At 42.9% G+C, this 17803-nt stretch overlaps 1 protein-coding gene across 18 annotated transcripts in view; it reads left to right on the forward strand.

Annotated features, from left to right (window-relative positions):
• The window catches only part of LOC117262261 (unconventional myosin-IXAa-like), a 217634-nt gene extending 201436 nt beyond the window's left edge, over positions 1–16198 (forward strand). For 12 of the 18 annotated variants that reach the window (XM_033635087.2, XM_078167722.1, XM_033635090.2 and 9 more), the window contains 6 exons: positions 3078–3201; positions 4171–4224; positions 7703–7723; positions 8027–8271; positions 10293–10435; positions 10685–16198. In XM_033635087.2, coding sequence (XP_033490978.2) covers positions 3078–3201; positions 4171–4224; positions 7703–7723; positions 8027–8271; positions 10293–10435; positions 10685–11067 — 970 coding nt within the window. In that variant the 3' untranslated portion in view covers positions 11068–16198. Of the gene's footprint in view, positions 1–3077; positions 3202–4170; positions 4225–7702; positions 7724–8026; positions 8272–10292; positions 10442–10684 lie in introns of all 18 variants that reach the window. The other 6 variants (XM_033635091.2, XM_078167724.1, XM_033635096.2 and 3 more) reach the window with 4 other exon arrangements.
• Positions 16199–17803: the final 1605 nt, after the last annotated feature.

Genomic DNA, 17803 nt, shown 5'->3' on the forward strand with positions numbered 1-17803 from the left:
ATCAAAATAGTTTAAAGAATAGAAGTGCCTCACTTCACAGTTTTCATTTCTATTTTCTAACGATTTCACTCTGTTGTTTTACCTACATTGTTACTTATTTGTCTCTGTGGGGGAAATACCGTTTTGAGAATGTTTGCACTCGTAATAAAGTTTGGGGCACCACCCTCCTAATGAGGGAAGCGACTAATCAAATTAATTACTCCGTAAACCAATTATTAATTCATCAGCACGCTTATCAATAATGAATCAATCTCAGTATCTGGGTTATGAATCCTCCATACAGTGATCTTAATTCCTGCTCAAAAGAAATATCAACAGACAACGACTTGGCGATAAATGAAAATGTATTTAAGCTAAATGGGTAACAACTGAATAAATGAATGAGGATAATATGAAATAACACAAAATCAACAGTATGTATAAATGGATTAAAACAAGAAGTAAGTTGGCGATAGTGAGAGAGTATGTTAAGATAAACCAGAACACAGGAATGCACAAAATATTTATCTAAGGAGTCCTAGATTAAGATTAAGATAGGCCTAATTAAATCTCCTATTCGACATCAGCTCTTACCACTGCCCAGTGTGTCACCTGTGAGGGGGAGTTCGTTGCCTCCCTTCTTAGCAGCGAACCATGCAGATGTTTCTCCTGGGGCCCCGAACTTTCACTTTCAAACTCCCAGATTTTCCAGCAGACTGGCACCAGCAGGCGCACTGCAGAAGGGGGAACGGTTGAGCCTGTGAAGTCTTGTGCGTACCCCCACGTCCGTTCCCTTTACGCTGCAAAAAGCCTTTGGGTTTGGCACGAGAACCACTGCGGCAAGTGGCTGGCAGTCGCTGGGTTTGATGAATCTTTGGGTGAAGAGGCAGGTTGAAAAAGGCACTTGTCTACGTTGTTACAATTACTCGCTTATAAAAATGGTGAAAACAATATCATTGGCAGTTCGATGTTGTTATCAAAGTTGTTATTACCGCACATAAAAATGTTAAAAAAAAAACTGTAGATAAAAGAAAACTGGATAAGCAAAACTTAAAAGTTTAAAATAACTTTAATCGTGAGAGTATAAAAGCGTAACTAAAACGTAAATACGAAAGAGGTAAAGATACGAAAAAGAAGAAACAAAAGAAAAAAAATAAGAAGAAGAGATGAGAGAAAACAGGAGACACACACAAGAGACAGCAAGACTAGAGTAGAGAGGGCGCACCAGAGCGCACGTTTTTTAACCGGCCAAAGTGGGCGGATCTGATAAGGCAGTCTTCTTTGTTGTAAAACATGCTGATTACTTTATTTCAAAAGAAACTTAATGCTTCTTATTATACCACAAATATACACACACACACACACACACATATATATATATATATATATACATATACATATATATATATCTTTGACATATACTTTGACATACAACATACAACATATAATGAAAAACAAAATGAGGAAGCACATATTATATTTCTACAACTTCAAACACATTAACATGGATAAAATGTATAATTTCACTTCCAACAGACATTTCAGTTTTGGTCACACAGAACATTTGGTAAGAGAGGGGAGGGCGTGCTTTCCTGGGGTGACAGGAAGGGACAGGATGTGGTGAAAAAAAAAGAGGCATTGTCTTAGACAACTAGTAGGTCGTTCATCACCGTGTTTTGCCCCAAGGCTGGATACTTTAAGATGGCATCTGAAACTTGAGGGATCCCATGTGACTTTTTACCTCCTTTTGGCCTAAGGATGGCTGAAAGAAGTTGTTGTCCAGTCGGGGTGATGCAGGGGTGAGTCCTAAGTATTTGACCCCCAGTGGTCTGGTGGGTCTTGTTCATTGATAATACTGGTTCAAGGGAAGTCCAGAGAGGCTGTTCCTCTACATCTCACACCAAAAGTACATTGCAGCATGAGGCTGAAGATTTTTAACCAGATTTAAATCTCCAGGCAGTTATGTAACAAATGTTTTATTGTTTTAACTTTAGCTAACTGAACCAGCTGACAAAGATATCATGAGCATGCCAATGTATGATGTTAGTCTCTAAACTAAAGAGATCACATTTCAGACAAAAGATTCATAATGAGACAAGCTGAAACATGCAACTACTTGCAATGCACTTCACACCAATGCAACAAGATAAGACAGTGTATCATCTCTATGCAACAACTCTCTGTACCTCTGTTCTGATTTGCAGCTTTTCAGGCTTATTTTCTGGCTGAACATAATTTGTAGCTTCTTAGAATATGAATGAGGATAGTGATAGTGAGATACTGGCTACAGTTGCATTTGTAGTAGTGATGAAACAATGAAAATACGTCACAATAACATAAGTAAGCAGCACCAGTCAGCGACAATGTGTGAGGGGGGGCATAAGCACATACAGCGAGCAGCTGCATCGACCCACAGTCCAACACTGGCACACTGTCCTCACAGTGTGCCAGTGTTGGAAACAGAGGGCTCGGCGGGGACGTAGCACCTGCAGCAGCAAGCAAACACGCTGTCTGCGGTCATTTTGACTTGACCAACTTCACTTCAAGTTGTTTTTCTGTAGAAACAGGTGATGTGCTTCACATTCTAAAACCAGCTGCCAGCTGAGTTGCAGGTTACACCATCAGCCGGCTTGAGTTGAGCTCAGACTGGCCACTTCACACCACTGCAACTTTTCTCCGCGGCGTTCTAAAATGGTTTCGTCTCGTTGTGAATCTTTGGTCTGAACTGGGCGTACGGTTGACACATTTCCGCGAACTCTTTAAATAAAGCTGTTTGATAATTGTGTGAACTGGAAAAATTTCAAATCACATTCCACAAAAATGTTTTCAAAGCCTGACACACTTCCTGGAGGCCTGCTTCAAGCTTCAAAGTTTCTGTTTAACTTCCTGCTTACATAGTTTATGCTTTAGCCACCTAGTTGCCAATTTACATATGACTGAAGGCTTTACTAGTTGAGAAATGTTTTAGTGCTGCAATCTAATTTAGGAAATCACTAGTTTGAAACAAGCTAAGTGTAGATCCTGAAACTTAAGAACAAGGCAACACATCTTCTATTCTACTCATGTTAACTCTTTCTAAATGTATCTCTTCTCTGCAGGTGTGTGGAGCTGATCATCAATGAGCAGATGGGCAAGTACAAAGCTCGCTTGAAGGACATCAGCAGTCTGGAGTTTGCAGAAAGCAAAGCTAAGAGCAGACTGACCCACATCAGGAGGTCCATGGTAAGATCAGACTGTCAGTCATTAGACAACAGCCCTCTATGGGCCTCAGTGCACAGTTCATTATGCTAAAGATCTTATTATCAATATACTCCTTACTGCCTGGCATTGATGTGGATGTTTTTCCGACTTGTTCCTCTCACTCATCATTTAAATGGTGACACAACAGTTGTGTTTTAGCTCCTTGAGCAGCTGGCATGGTTTCCCTACAGCCATGGCAGGAGTTCATTCATACATCTTCCATCAACAGATTTTGCTGTGTTTTTGTAACACAAGCAAAAAGCTGACAAAAACTCAAGGGGATATACATGTGCCTCAAAAATGTACACAGCAGGACACAATAACTTACAGGTTTTAAATTCTTATCGTCAAGGCTACACACGTGCTGCAGACCTTCCATTAATAAGAACATTTCTGCCTCTGTTGACTAATACCTCTCCATTATTAACGCATGTCCCTGCTCTTAAATTCTAACCATATTCCCAAACACAGCCGATGTTAAAAAAGAACTCCCTAAAAATATTTTTTTCTTTTATTCAAAGAAAAAACCCCATCTATATATAAAACAAAAAGGACTGTAAAGACTGTATGGCGCTTTGGGCCACTTGCCAACTGTGAGCATAAGACAGAGAAGAAGACGGAGAAGGAGGAGAAAGCTGGCTCCTCTCCAGCTACCAGTCCATGCTCCATACTTGGTTACCACTGGGACTTAAACCGATGACCCACCCACGCCAAGTACCTGTGGACTGAGCCACTGTTGCCCACTATCACCATTACTATTACTGATGGTGTGCCCATTAGAGTGTCTTAAACAACTTTCACTTCCCAAACATATTTAAACTAAATGTCTGGACGTCTTTTAACCTGCAAATCACCAGATCCACAATTACTTTATTACCTTCACCTCTCCCTAACCCTAATCTGTCCTTCCTTCCTTCCTTCCTTCCTTCCTTCCCCCACCCCTCCTTCCAGAAACCTGTACTAATTGCGGTTAGGTTTATGAGCATAACCCGCACTGCCACCCCGGTATGTATGCCCCTCTCACTCCATGTGCCCGCCCACCGCCACAACCAGTCCTGTCCTGTCCGTCAGTCTATCTGATCTCATACTGTCTGTTGCCTCCAGTCCCAGTACTCGTCACGTCTGTCTGTAGTTCTCTTCTAGCTGTCTGACCTGCTGTTTGTGCATTCCTAACTGTTTTATTACACCTTGTTTAGCTGACAAGTGTTGTCGCTTAACACTGTTGTGGAATCATTTATAAGGTCCTAAATAAAGTGATAGCCCTCAAAATTAACATTGCTTGTTAATATTGTCACATTTTCTTCCTGAGTTCAAAGTTTACATCTAAAAACAAAAGAACAGTGTGATATTGTTGTATTCAGGTAGTGTATTGTGGCTGTCCGCAGGTACATTATAGGGTTAAAGTATGGAAATCACATGACAAGACATGACACTGTTGATGTTTCTAGATAACGTCTGCCAAGACTTTTACTTGGGTCTAAAGACTTGATGAGTACTTGCTGACTTTTTCTACTGACTGAAGACTTGGACTTTTTATATTTTTCTTTTATTCTTTTTAAAGGAATGTACTGAACAAGAAACCAATCAATTTATTTATACAGTTAAAGGATGATTTGGGCTTTCACATAAAACATGTCACCGTTGCGTTGCACAGAGGATGCAGAGTCATCCCTATGTTCCCAGGCTATGTTCTTCCCAGCTGGCCACCAACATCATTAGACGTTGGTATTTGGTTCAATTTGGGTTGTTACCTTGAGTGACCAAAATTCAATGTCAGGACAACGTCTCATGTCAACGTACATATGACATTGAATACTAATGACAGATACACTGCCTGGCCAAAAAAAAAGTCGCCACCTGGATTTAACTAAGCAAATAGGTACGAGCCTCCTATTGGATAATTACTGCATGGGCGATTATCTTTCAGCTGGCAACAAGTTATTTAACCCCAACTGGTGCAATGAGTTGCTTCTCATTTCCTAAACAACCATGTCGAAAGACACATCCCGTGGTCGTGGAAAAGATGTTAGTCTGTTTGAGAAGGGTCAAATCATTGGCATGCATCAAGCAGAGAAAACATCTAAGGAGATTGCAGAAACTACTAAAATTGGGTTAAGAACTGTCCAACGCATTATTAAAAACTGGAAGGATAGTGGGGACCCATCGTCTTCGAGGAAGAAATGTGGCCGGAAAAAAATCCTCAGTGATCGTGATCGGCGATCACTTAAAGGTTTGGTGAGATCAAATCGAAGAAAAACAACAGTAGAACTCAGGGCTATGTTTAATAGTGAAAGTAAGAGCATTTCCACACGCACAATGCGAAGGGAACTCAAGGGATTGGGACTGAACAGCTGTGTAGCCTTAAGAAAACCACTAATCAGTGAGGCTAACCGGAAAAAAAGGCTTCAATTTGCTAGGGAGCATAAAGATTGGACTCTGGAGCAATGGAAGAAGGTCATGTGGTCTGATGAGTCCAGATTTACCCTGTTCCAGAGTGATGGGCGCATCAGGGTAAGAAGAGAGGCAGATGAAGTGATGCACCCATCATGCCTAGTGCCTACTGTACAAGCCTGTGGGGGCAGTGTTATGATCTGGGGTTGCTGCAGTTGGTCAGGTCTAGGTTCAGCAACAGTATGTGCTCAAAGAATGAGGTCAGCTGACTACCTGAATATACTGAATGACCAGGTTATTCCATCAATGGATTTTTTCTTCCCTGATGGCACGGGCATATTCCAAGATGACAATGCCAGGATTCATCGGGCTCAAATTGTGAAAGACTGGTTCAGGGAGCATGAGACATCATTTTCACACATGGATTGGCCACCACAGAGTCCAGACCTTAACCCCATTGAGAATCTTTGGGATGTGCTGGAGAAGGCTTTGCGCAGCAGTCAGACTCTACCATCATCAATGCAAGATCTTGGTGAAAAATTAATGCAACACTGGATGGAAATAAATCTTGTGACATTGCAGAAGCTTATCGAAACAATGCCACAGCGAATGCGTGCCGTAATCAAAGCTAAAGACGGCAGTCCAATGAAATATTAGAGTGTATGACCTTTTTTTTGGTGGTGACTTTTTTTTTGGCCAGGCAGTGTATTTTGTTGGTTTTAAGTTGTGTTGTAACCAAAATCCACCGTCTTCCAACGTCTCATGTCACGTCTCAAAAGCCAGTGTCACGACATGAAATTCTTACCTCATTTTTTTGTCATTCGACATTTATAATATTGTTAACCCGATTTTTAGAGTCTTAACGTATTTCTAATCTCATATTGACGTCCACTGCCGGTGTGGTTGATATAAACTAATATTGTTAGAGATTTGTTAGGGCCGTCTTTACAGTTCATACTGTAAAAGAACAAAGGGAGATGGACGTCTCAAACGCAATTTAAATGGTAAAAATCCGTGTAGCCACTGTGGAGATATCAATGTCTAAAATCAAGAAAACTGTCTTGAACACAAATTTGAGTGTAAAGGTTTCAAGGAGCAGCCTTTAACATCAGTAGGCTGTTAGCTGTAGGTGGATTGTGACATACTGACCGGGGGAAACATATATTAAACATTTTAACCCTTTGAAAATTCTAATGAATGTGTCATAAGTAGGACCCTGGGAACATGTGCTCCTGAGAACGCCATTGTTCACGCAAGGTTTTGTTTCGCTAAATCAGCTTTCTCCCCAAACAGACAAACTGACTTGGACTCAATTATGTCTCCAGACTTGGGACTGACTTTGAGCTAAAAGTTGTCTTTGTCACAATTCTACTTATGAGCCAAGTGTTGTGTGAACAAATGAGATTTTAACAGCAGCTAACGCTAACTAGCTGTGGCTAGATGCTATTAATTAACAGCGGGTAATTCGGGAAATTGTTTGATTAATTGACAATATAATTAATAATAATTAACAAAGAATTATGTGAATTAAGTTGATTTTTATGAAGCTTGAAGTTACTTGTGCTTTAAAACCAAAGCAGCTAACTCTCACCTAATGGAAGTCTTGAAGCTAATCTACCTAGCATACTGCTAACATTGTTGAATTGGTTTTTACCTACATTTAATTTCTCTTTGTTAGATCCGGCTCGTAATGTAGCTCTACTGTTTGTGTAAAGTTAATTGTTAGAGGAGTTTCCGTCATGGTGTTGTTGCTTTGTCTGCCAAGTGTCTGTGGAAAGCTAACCAAGCTAACTACCTAGCTTACTGCTAGCACCTCCCGTCTAATGTCAGGAGTGACAACAGTGCTATCAAGCTAGCAGTAATGTCCCTGGAGGACAAATGAAGGTTGTTATTTCCTGTTTCTCAAGTAGAATTGGTTAACGTTGGCAAGTACGGTATCTTTTTGAAGTCGCAAGACCAGGTCTGCTGTAACTGTAGTTTTGTCTTTGGTTCATGTTTATGTTTGTGTTGAGCACGTTGAGAGAGCAGCACTCCGACTGTAGCTCCACTGACTCTGCTTTCTGTTTCTGCTCCACAACTTAATGTCACGCAGCCTAACACAGCTAAACTTAAGGTAATGCCTACCTGCGTGTGTGTGTGTGTGTGTGTGTGTGTGTGTGGCAGAAGATGTGTTTATGTGTGTGTGTGTTGATAATCAGCTGACCTCATAGTGCCTTAGCCGTGATGTCCTGAACTGATGTCGTCAACGCATTCTCTGTATAGTCTGTATGTGGTCAAAACATCCAACCGTGTCTATAGCAAGTCTGCTGTCTGTGCTCCATCGCTGTCACTGTCAACCAAAAAATTATGATTATTATTATTATTCGGCAGCCTCCATTAACACACTCTCTTGCCCTGTGATTTTGTGAACTTGCAGAGCAAAGGCCGTGTTCGGCAAAGCAGCACCCACGTGACCTCGCCTCCTCTCAGCCCCAAAGCAGCCGCTGTAGTGGTGGATGGAGAGGGCTCAGGAGGAGGAGGAGGAGGAGGAGTAGGAGGAGGAGGGGGAGGAGGAGGAGGAGAGGATGCAGCAGAGGCTGGGCTGAACGAGCAGCAGCAGCTGGCGATGCAGCAGGAGGAGCGAATTCTCACAGAGCAGATCGAAAGTCTGCAGAAAGAAAAGTATGACGTCTCTCTGGTTGAGCTGTTCAGAGCCTGACGATGACAGTTGAAGTGTTTTGCTTAATGTGTCACACAAAATTTGTACACAAGCTACTGAAACAAAGAGAAGGTAGTAATCAGTTTGGCATTTTAGCTGATGCACCACTCAAAATATATATATATACAGTACAGGCCAAAAGTTTGGACACACCTTCTCATTCAATGCGTTTTCTTTATTTTCATGACTATTTACATTGTAGATTCTCACTGAAGGCATCAAAACTATGAATGAACACATGTGGGGTTAGGTACTTAACAAAAAAAGGTGAAATAACTGAAAACATGTTTTATATTCTAGTTTCTTCAAAATAGCCACCCTTTGCTCTGATTACTGCTTTGCACACTCTTGGCATTCTCTCCATGAGCTTCAAGAGGTAGTCACCTGAAATGGTTTTCCAACAGTCTTGAAGGAGTTCCCAGAGGTGTTTAGCACTTGTTGGCCCCTTTGCCTTCACTCTGCGGTCCAGCTCACCCCAAACCATCTGGATTGGGTTCAGGTCCGGTGACTGTGGAGGCCAGGTCATCTGCCGCAGCACTCCATCACTCTCCTTCTTGGTCAAATAGCCCTTACACAGCCTGGAGGTGTGTTTGGGGTCATTGTCCTGTTGAAAAATAAAATGATCGTCCAACTAAACGCAAACCGGATGGGATGGCATGTCGCTGCAGGATGCTGTGGTAGTCATGCTGGTTCAGTGTGCCTTCAATTTTGAATAAATCCCCAACAGTGTCACCAGCAAAACACCCCCACACCATCACACCTCCTCCTCCATGCTTCACAGTGGGAACCAGGCATGTGGAATCCATCCGTTCACCTTTTCTGCATCTCACAAAGACACGGCAGTTGGAACCAAAGATCTCAAATTTGGACTCATCAGACCAAAGCACAGATTTCCATTGGTCTAATGTCCATTCCTTGTGTTTCTTGGCCCAAACAAATCTCTTCTGCTTGTTGCCTCTCCTTAGCAGTGGTTTCCTAGCAGCTATTTGACCATGAAGGCCTGATTGGCGCAGTCTCCTCTTAACAGTTGTTCTAGAGATGGGTCTGCTGCTAGAACTCTGTGTGGCATTCATCTGGTCTCTGATCTGAGCTGCTGTTAACTTGCCATTTCTGAGGCTGGTGACTCGGATGAACTTATCCTCAGAAGCAGAGGTGACTCTTGGTCTTCCTTTCCTGGGTCGGTCCTCATGTGTGCCAGTTTGGTTGTAGCGCTTGATGGTTTTTGCGACTCCACTTGGGGACACATTTAAAGTTTTTGCAATTTTGCGGACTGACTGACCTTCATTTCTTAAAGTAATGATGGCCACTCGTTTTTCTTTAGTTAGCTGATTGGTTCTTGCCATAATATGAATTTTAACAGTTGTCCAATAGGGCTGTCGGCTGTGTATTAACCTGACTTCTGCACAACACAACTGATGGTCCCAACCCCATTGATAAAGCAAGAAATTCCACTAATTAACCCTGATAAGGCACACCTGTGAAGTGGAAACCATTTCAGGTGACTACCTCTTGAAGCTCATGGAGAGAATGCCAAGAGTGTGCAAAGCAGTAATCAGAGCAAAGGGTGGCTATTTTGAAGAAACTAGAATATAAAACATGTTTTCAGTTATTTCACCTTTTTTTGTTAAGTACATAACTCCACATGTGTTCATTCATAGTTTTGATGCCTTCAGTGAGAATCTACAATGTAAATAGTCATGAAAATAAAGAAAACGCATTGAATGAGAAGGTGTGTCCAAACTTTTGGCCTGTACTGTATATACACACAAGTGTGAACTGGTAGCTGTGTATGATTTAGCACCTGTCTTTTTACTGTATGTCATTACTCAGCAATCTGTTACACTGATTCCTTCAGGGACACACCAATACAGTATGTGTACGTCTAGTCAGGACGTCTGAATTGCATGCAGTAGGAAATTATTTAGATAAAGCACTTACATAATCTGTAATTTGCATTTGTGTGTGTGTGTGTGTGTGTCGACAGGGAGGAGCTGACGTATGAGATGCTGATCTTGGAGCCTCGGATGTCCGACGATGAGACTCCTGAATCTGAAGCATCCATCGGCACAGCGGACAGCTCTGAGAACATCACCATGGAGACGGAGGGAGCCACATCAGACCCCTCTGGTATGTGTGAGTATGTCCAACGCCTTGTTTCCACTTACGTATGTGTACGGAGACAAGGCAACCAGGAGTCCATTCTTTTCCATTCTATGGGAAGCTCCTACATTCCGTAATATTTCAGTTATGAATTTGGCGGGAGTATGTCAAAAAATTTTACTTTTGCGGTGGATTTTAGAGAGACCGTATGATGGTGCAGGTATGATGAAGTATTGATAATGTGCTTTTAACACCTCTGCTGATGTCTCTCTGCAGAGCGAGGCACTTATCGCGCCAGAAAGTCGGAGGCAAAGACCAGACGAGCTTTGCGCCGTCAGCCTGACTCCCAGGACTCCGCAGACTCCACCTCCACCATTTCCTCCTCCTACCACCCCTCTTCCTCCCTCTCCTCCAATGCCTCTGGCTCTCCATCCCCTCACTACCGGTTCCGCTCCTCCTCCTCCGGGCCCCTGCTCACTTCCTGTGGTTTGGGGGCCCCGCTGGCTGAGGCAGAGGGAAGCCACGGTAAGACCCGTCACAGGCTCAGGCTCAGCCGCAGCTCCCCACGTGAGCCCTCAGGAAGCCACCGAAGGGAGTCGGACTTCAGCTCGGGGCCACAGCAGCTGGTTCTGTACGGCAGCAACGAGTTCATGGTGTGAAGCCGAGGAGGGAAGGAACGCCAGCCGCCACCTGTTCGAGTGCAGGGTGGCGTACAGGAGGAGGAGGAGGGAGAGTCCGGGGTCGAATGAGGCTGGTCACGGGGCGAGGATTGTGCCCGGTGTCGCCTGCTGCCCCTCCTCGGCACCCACACCCCTCCTCCCCTGGAACAGTCAGAGCAGAGGGCTGTGGGAATCAAAGAAGACTGGAACTATGACACAGAGGGACAAAATGACAGGTCAAAGAAAAAGAGGACTGAAGAATGCTGGAGCAGAGTGAAGTGAATAGTCGGCCATGTTTGTTGACCCTCTGATCTCAGCGCTGTTTGACCCCTGCTGGAGCACCAGGGGTCGGTCAGAGGAGAGAGTGAAGAAGGGAAGGACGGTTGGTGAGAGACAGAGGAAAAACCCACACATGCAAAGCCAAATCTTACAGAGCCCCATCTTTATTTTTTAGCATGTGGGCAGGTGGATAAAGCCACCCAGAAGAAATGTAGCCATACTGACTGAACTGGCGGACATTTTGTCTGTAACCAGCGCCAAGCTAAGTCTGCTTTTCACGTTTACACAGGACACACCAGCCACGAGGCTGCATGCTTCTCCATCACACTTTTTCCTACATCAGTTTGAAGAGACTGTACAGAAATATGTTACATTATTATTATTATTAATTATTATTATTATTGTTATTCTGTTACAGAGGAAAAATGTGTAAATAGAAACTCCAGTGCTGCTCCTGGGTCGTTCATTGTTGATTAGTCTCTATTTCCTGTTTTCAATTTTGCAAACTAAAGTGTTCAGGTTCCACTTTTGTTTCTGTGCTGGTTTTGCTCGGTTTACTGTCCTTTGTTTTCTCTGATTTAACGATGAACAGAGCCAGCCTCGGGCGTCCTCGGGTTATACACCTGAGAAATAATAGAAGGAAAAGTGTTTGATCCGCGCCCACAGAGCTACACGTCTGGGGCCAGATGCATAAAACTCTGTGTAAAACTGTGTGTCCGCACAAAGACAGACATATACATACACATTATTTTTCATCAGATCAACAAAGCTGTGCGTATGCCTGATTCTGTTTTATAAATTTCCATCATTGAGGCGCTGGGTGCACATACACAGGTCTCATTTCCACACCCACAGTTTGCCATGAAAGGATCTAAAAAAAAAAAAAAAAAAAAAAAAACCATACATTTGAATATCGATACTTGTACCCGTCTCACCATTCATAAGATCTGCGTAAAGAAAGTACAATTTCCCAAACTGTGTCCTATTGGAGAGGTTCTCTAGAGCAGTGGTTCCCAACTGATATAGCCATGGGGTCATGATTTGTCCTTAGTCATTAGTTCAAGGTCCATGTATTTTAAAATATTCAGTGTCATACTTGCGTTTGACGTGTCGTTGAGCTAGTTTGCTCTCTCTGTTAAATAGCTCTCTGTTAGTCACTCACTCTGCAGCCGGAAACGGTACTTCATTACAAAAGCTTTGTGCCGGAAATTCACCGTACTTCAGAATAAAGTGTATTTTTTAGGAACTTGACACATTCAGAATGGACTCGTGACCCACTTTTGGGCCATGTAATTACACACAGCTGTGGATATTTGTAGTGTCTGTACCACTAATTAATGACAATTAAGCAAATATTGAATTTGAGAATCACTGTGGTGAAATTGCAATCATCATTTTTATTAAACGTCAGAAAAATGACCAGTGATTGATTCAAAGCACTCATCAGTCCCTTCAGTATTTCGCAGGCTGTTCTTGTGACTGTTGCAGCCTGAAATGCTTGATTTCATGACAGCTTTTCTAAATAATTTAAATCGCAGAGGTGAAAATTTCGAAAAATAGTTGTGAAGCTGTCTCAGATTCAGAGCTATTATTATGAGCATTCAGTGTTTCCCACGGAAGTAGAGTCTATTTGTGATGGCTGGGGGTGAAGGGCAGGAACACCTGATCGCCGACCATCAGCTGTTAATGCTGTTCAACGCAGTGCTTAAGGACCGTCCCCATGAAGGCTGTCCTCCTGCCCTCGCTGCCTGGAAAGAACAAGCTAACACAGCACAATGTGATCTAATCGCTGCTTGTCATATTGTACCTCTTGGGCAGAAGCCTCACGGCAACGGTCGTTCAGCTCACACAGAAACAGAAACGGCACAACTGTCGCCAAACTTGTAAATAACCATTTGGTGACATTAGTTGTGTGATGCTATCAGTTAGCGCTGTCACTGTGTGTGTGACTCTGTCACAGAGCTCCAGCCCTAAACAGAGGAAGAGAAGGGCTGAGTGAATCAATACACTGCATGCAGCTCTACAATGAAATGAGATTTTACCTGTTTTAAATAGTCAAGTTTGTGGTAAAGTTGCGGGACTGGACAAAATTGCAAGGTCGTGCAGAATCCATAGGGATCGGCTAAATTTGCGTCAATTGTAGGGCTGCCCCCGACTAAGAGTTTTCACAGTAGACCAATAGTCGTCATTTAGGGCCATTAGTCGACTAGTCGCCCGCATGTTTACGATATTAATCTAATTATTGAATTTCGGGCGGGGCAACACGATGGTTTGAGTTGAAGGTGTGAGAAAGAATAGTATCAGTAACATTGTTAACACTGTGCTACATTACAGAGAAATACAAAACCATACTAATGAACCTTCATTAATATAGGCCTATATTTTATCTACAAGTGCACGTCACACACTGAGCGAGCCGCCTGTTAATGACTCTGTGGGCTAATGGGCATGTAGCTACTTCCATGTTTCAGATGATACGTCATGTTTGTAGTCGACCAATGAAGATGAGTTTACATATCACCTTGGGTTCGTCCTTCACCTTCTCAAAATGATCCCACACTTTGGATTTCCTGCCCAACATGTTATTAACTAGCCTGTGGAATAACCGCAGGTACCAGCCCTGGAAATTAACCTGACTCCTGTCTGACTGCTGAGCGTGGACACTTCCTGTGTCTGTCCTTTCAAATTAAATAGCCACATGGTCCAGTCATATAGGTTTTGATTTATTTTTGACAAGGCGCAGCTCCTAATAGAGTTTCACTTTTTTTTCTTCTTTTTTTTTTTCTGTGACTAAGGGACCAATGAAATCTTGCCGACTAATGACCTTTGTGGTCGACTAACGTTTGGTCGACTATTAGGGGGCAGCCCTAGTTAATTGTTATGATCCCGAAATCCTTGAGGGACAACTTATGATGAAACAGACTTTAAAAAGTGCTTAAAAAAAATGAACGATTATTTTTAGTTATTCAAAATGAACTTTATAAATGTGCCTGTGGTTGACATTTTACATGTCGCCGTGTAGCCTGCAAAAATAGTAACACAATCTAAAATTTGCAAACAACCTAAAAACAGTGTTATCCATCTCTCAACTTACATTTAACTGTGTCACCTGCCTCATCTAAAGACTGGTGAGGTGCACATATTACTGTCGCATATTCATCAGTTTATGTGTGTGAAAAGGCGTACACACGTTTTTTGTGTGTACGCCTGTGTGTACACATTGTTTATGCACCTGGCCCCTGGTGTCACGTTTACTTTACCTGAGGTGTCAAATGTCAATCAGCCATAAGTGTATTGTCTCTGTCTCTCCCTCTTGTTTTCTATCTGTTTTTATTCAGAAACATCAGTGTTACTACGTCAGGACTTGAATTTTTTTTTTTTTTTTACATATATATATATAGATATTATTGCTGTATTATAGATGTTGTTATTGATATCGAAGATGTCATGTTTTTGTTTTCAATATTGTTTCATGGTTCATTTTTGTTTAGATGAAAGCCATTTTTTCTTTCCTGACTGCGTGTGTGTGTGTGTGTGTGCATGGTTGAGTGAGTGAGTGAATCATTCCTGCCACTGTATCAGCTCCCACCTGTGTGGTCTTGGCTACACACACATACACTAGTGTTTCCCCCCTCCAAAAAATGTTCTTCTCATAAAGGTGGAAAAAAAGTCTCTGCAATCATAAAGTGACACTAAAACTAACTCGGACATATGATGTGTTCAATTCCTCTGAGTTTCATTGCACCTGTGGGGAAACTCTTGCACTCACACACACTCTCAAACCGTCCACAACGTCCTCTGAGCCATCCAGTGTACTCTCTCCTTCTTCTTCTTCTTCTTCTTCTTTACCAAAACAGTAGCTCTTCCATCCTCTTCTCTCCCGGCTCTGGCTGTGAAAAGTAGCATTTAACCTTCCTGTTAACCAGACGAAAACAAGTAGCAACTAACTCAGACCGTCCACGTGTTTCTGCATATTCTTACTCTCTTTCTGTCTCTGTCCATACAGTATCGAAACCGTCAGTGTGATATTCAGTTTTATGGCCCTAACTCAGCTTAACAGCGATGATGTCTCCGTATTTAAGCTGCACTATGTCCCTCCCTGCTTGCTGCGTCTGTGCGATCAGATGCTTTCGAGCACCCTTTGCTCCGATCTCACCAACACAATCAGTGTTAATCAAGTTTTCCTTGAAGCTGGAAGTCTCACTGAAGACTGTGCTGATCTCAGTTTTAATACAGTTGTGGAGACTCGCAGTGTGTTGTCTTTTTACAACATAAACTGTAGACCTGTTTAGAAAAAAAAAAAGTTTCAGAGGGGACAAAACTGATTCCTGATCAAATATCTTGAAGCTGATATTTGATGGGATGGTCTGTGTACGTGTCCAGGCTGTCAATATGGCGAAAAAAGACAAAAAAAAAAAAAAAGAAAAAGTGAATGTATCTGTCACTGGAAGGCATGCTCTGCTTTCTCTGGTTGTTTTTGTTCCTCTTTTATACACAGTGTATGTACTATTTATGATCATGCTTTTGGGGTGTACATTGCTTTAAAAGAATCTGTTATAAAAGGTGTTATAAGAGGATATATTATCCTGTGTACGGTTCATTATCTACTATTAACCATGGCGACATTTTAGCAGGCCACACTCGGTCTGTCATGTTTGTGCTACAAAGCGAGAAAAAAAAAAAGAAGCGCTGTGTCTCTTTGTCTGCGCCACTCTGGACACGGTTACGTATAAGGTGCAATTTGTGTTATATTTCTTTTTTTTTTTTAATGAACATGTTTATGGTTGTAAGAAAAAAAGACTTTATGGGGGAAATTCATCTGCTTATTAAAAAAAGCAAAACTGCAGCCAAACACAAATGAGTTGAGTCGTATTTTGCCTGAAATACGAGAGAAATAAATGTGTATTTTAGATTTTTGCATTTGCTGTTGTTAGCTTGCTAACTAACAAATTAAGGATTAGCTAGCATGCTAATAAATATCTTGAGATATGATGGTTTTTTTTCTTGCATAACAAGGCAGAATCTTTACTGACGTAGATTGTTTAATTTGATGAGAACAAAATGAAGTAACAATGGTCAGTGGAACACAAAATCATCAACCCACTGAGGCTGGATTCAAAATCACACCGAAAATCAAAGTAAAAAATTTAAATCACAGGCTGATCCAACTCATAATGTGACTCAGTAGTGTGTACAGCCCCCATCTGCCTGTATGCACTCCCGACAATGTCTAGCCATGCTGCTGATGAGTCGGCGGATGGTGTCCAGGGGGATCTCCCCCCAGACCTGGATCAGGACATCAGTTAGCTCCTGGACAGTCTTGGTGGTACTTGGTGGCGTCAGATGCACCGATACATAATGTCCCATAGGTGCTAAATCGGATTTAGGTCAGGGGAACGAGGGGGCCAGTCAATGGCATCAATGCCTTCATCATCCAGGAACTGCCTACATGCCCTGGCCACACAAGGCCGAGGATTTTCCTGCACCAGGGGGAACACAGGACCCGCTGCACCAGAGTAACGTCTGACAATCACTCTAAGGATTTCATCCCAGTACCTAACATCAGTCAGGGTACCTTTGGCTATGACATGTAGGTCTGTGTGACCCTCCAAGGACATGCCTCCCCAGACCATCACTGACCCACCGCGATAACCAGTCACGCTAGATGATGTTACAGGCAGCATAATGTTCACCACGGCGTCTCCAGACTCTTTCACGCCTGTCTCATGTGCTCAGTGTGAACCTGCTCTCATCTGTGAAGAGAACGGGACACCAATGACAGACCTGCCAGTTCTAGTGTTTTCTGGTGAATGATGGAGCTGCACGGTGCTGGGCTGTGAGCACAGGTCCCAAGACAGGATGTCAGGCCCTCATGCCACCCTCATGGAGTCTGTTTCTGACAGTGTGGTCAGAAACATGCACACCAGTAACCTGCTGGAGGTCATTTTGTTGGGCTCTGGCAGTGCTCCTCCTGTTCCCCCTCACACGAAGGAGCAGATACTGGTCCTGCTGCTGGGATGATGCCCTTCTATGGCCCTGTCCAGCTCTCCTCGTGTAACGGCTGGTCTCCGGTTATCTCCTCCATGCTCTTGAGACTGTGCTGGGAGAAACAGCAAACCTTCTTGTGACCGCATGTATGCATGTGCCATCCTGGAGGAGCTGGACTACCTGACTGGGCTGCAGGTGCCGCCTCATGCTACCAGTAGTGACAAGGACACTAGCAGAAGACCAAACTAGAGCACAGTCAGTCAGGAAGAAGGAGAGAGCAACTGTCTGTGGACACCACATGTAAAACCATTCCCTTTTTGGGGTTGTCTTGCTTTTGCCTCTCCATTGCACCTGTTGTCACTTTGATTTGCACCAAAGCTGCTGAAACTGATTCACAATCACTTGTGCTTCCTGAATGGACACATTGATATCCCTGAAGTTTAACTGACTTAATTTTCTGAGCATCTTT

Source organism: Epinephelus lanceolatus, chromosome 5 (assembly GCF_041903045.1).
Source record: "Epinephelus lanceolatus isolate andai-2023 chromosome 5, ASM4190304v1, whole genome shotgun sequence".
NCBI lineage: Eukaryota > Metazoa > Chordata > Actinopteri > Perciformes > Serranidae > Epinephelus > Epinephelus lanceolatus.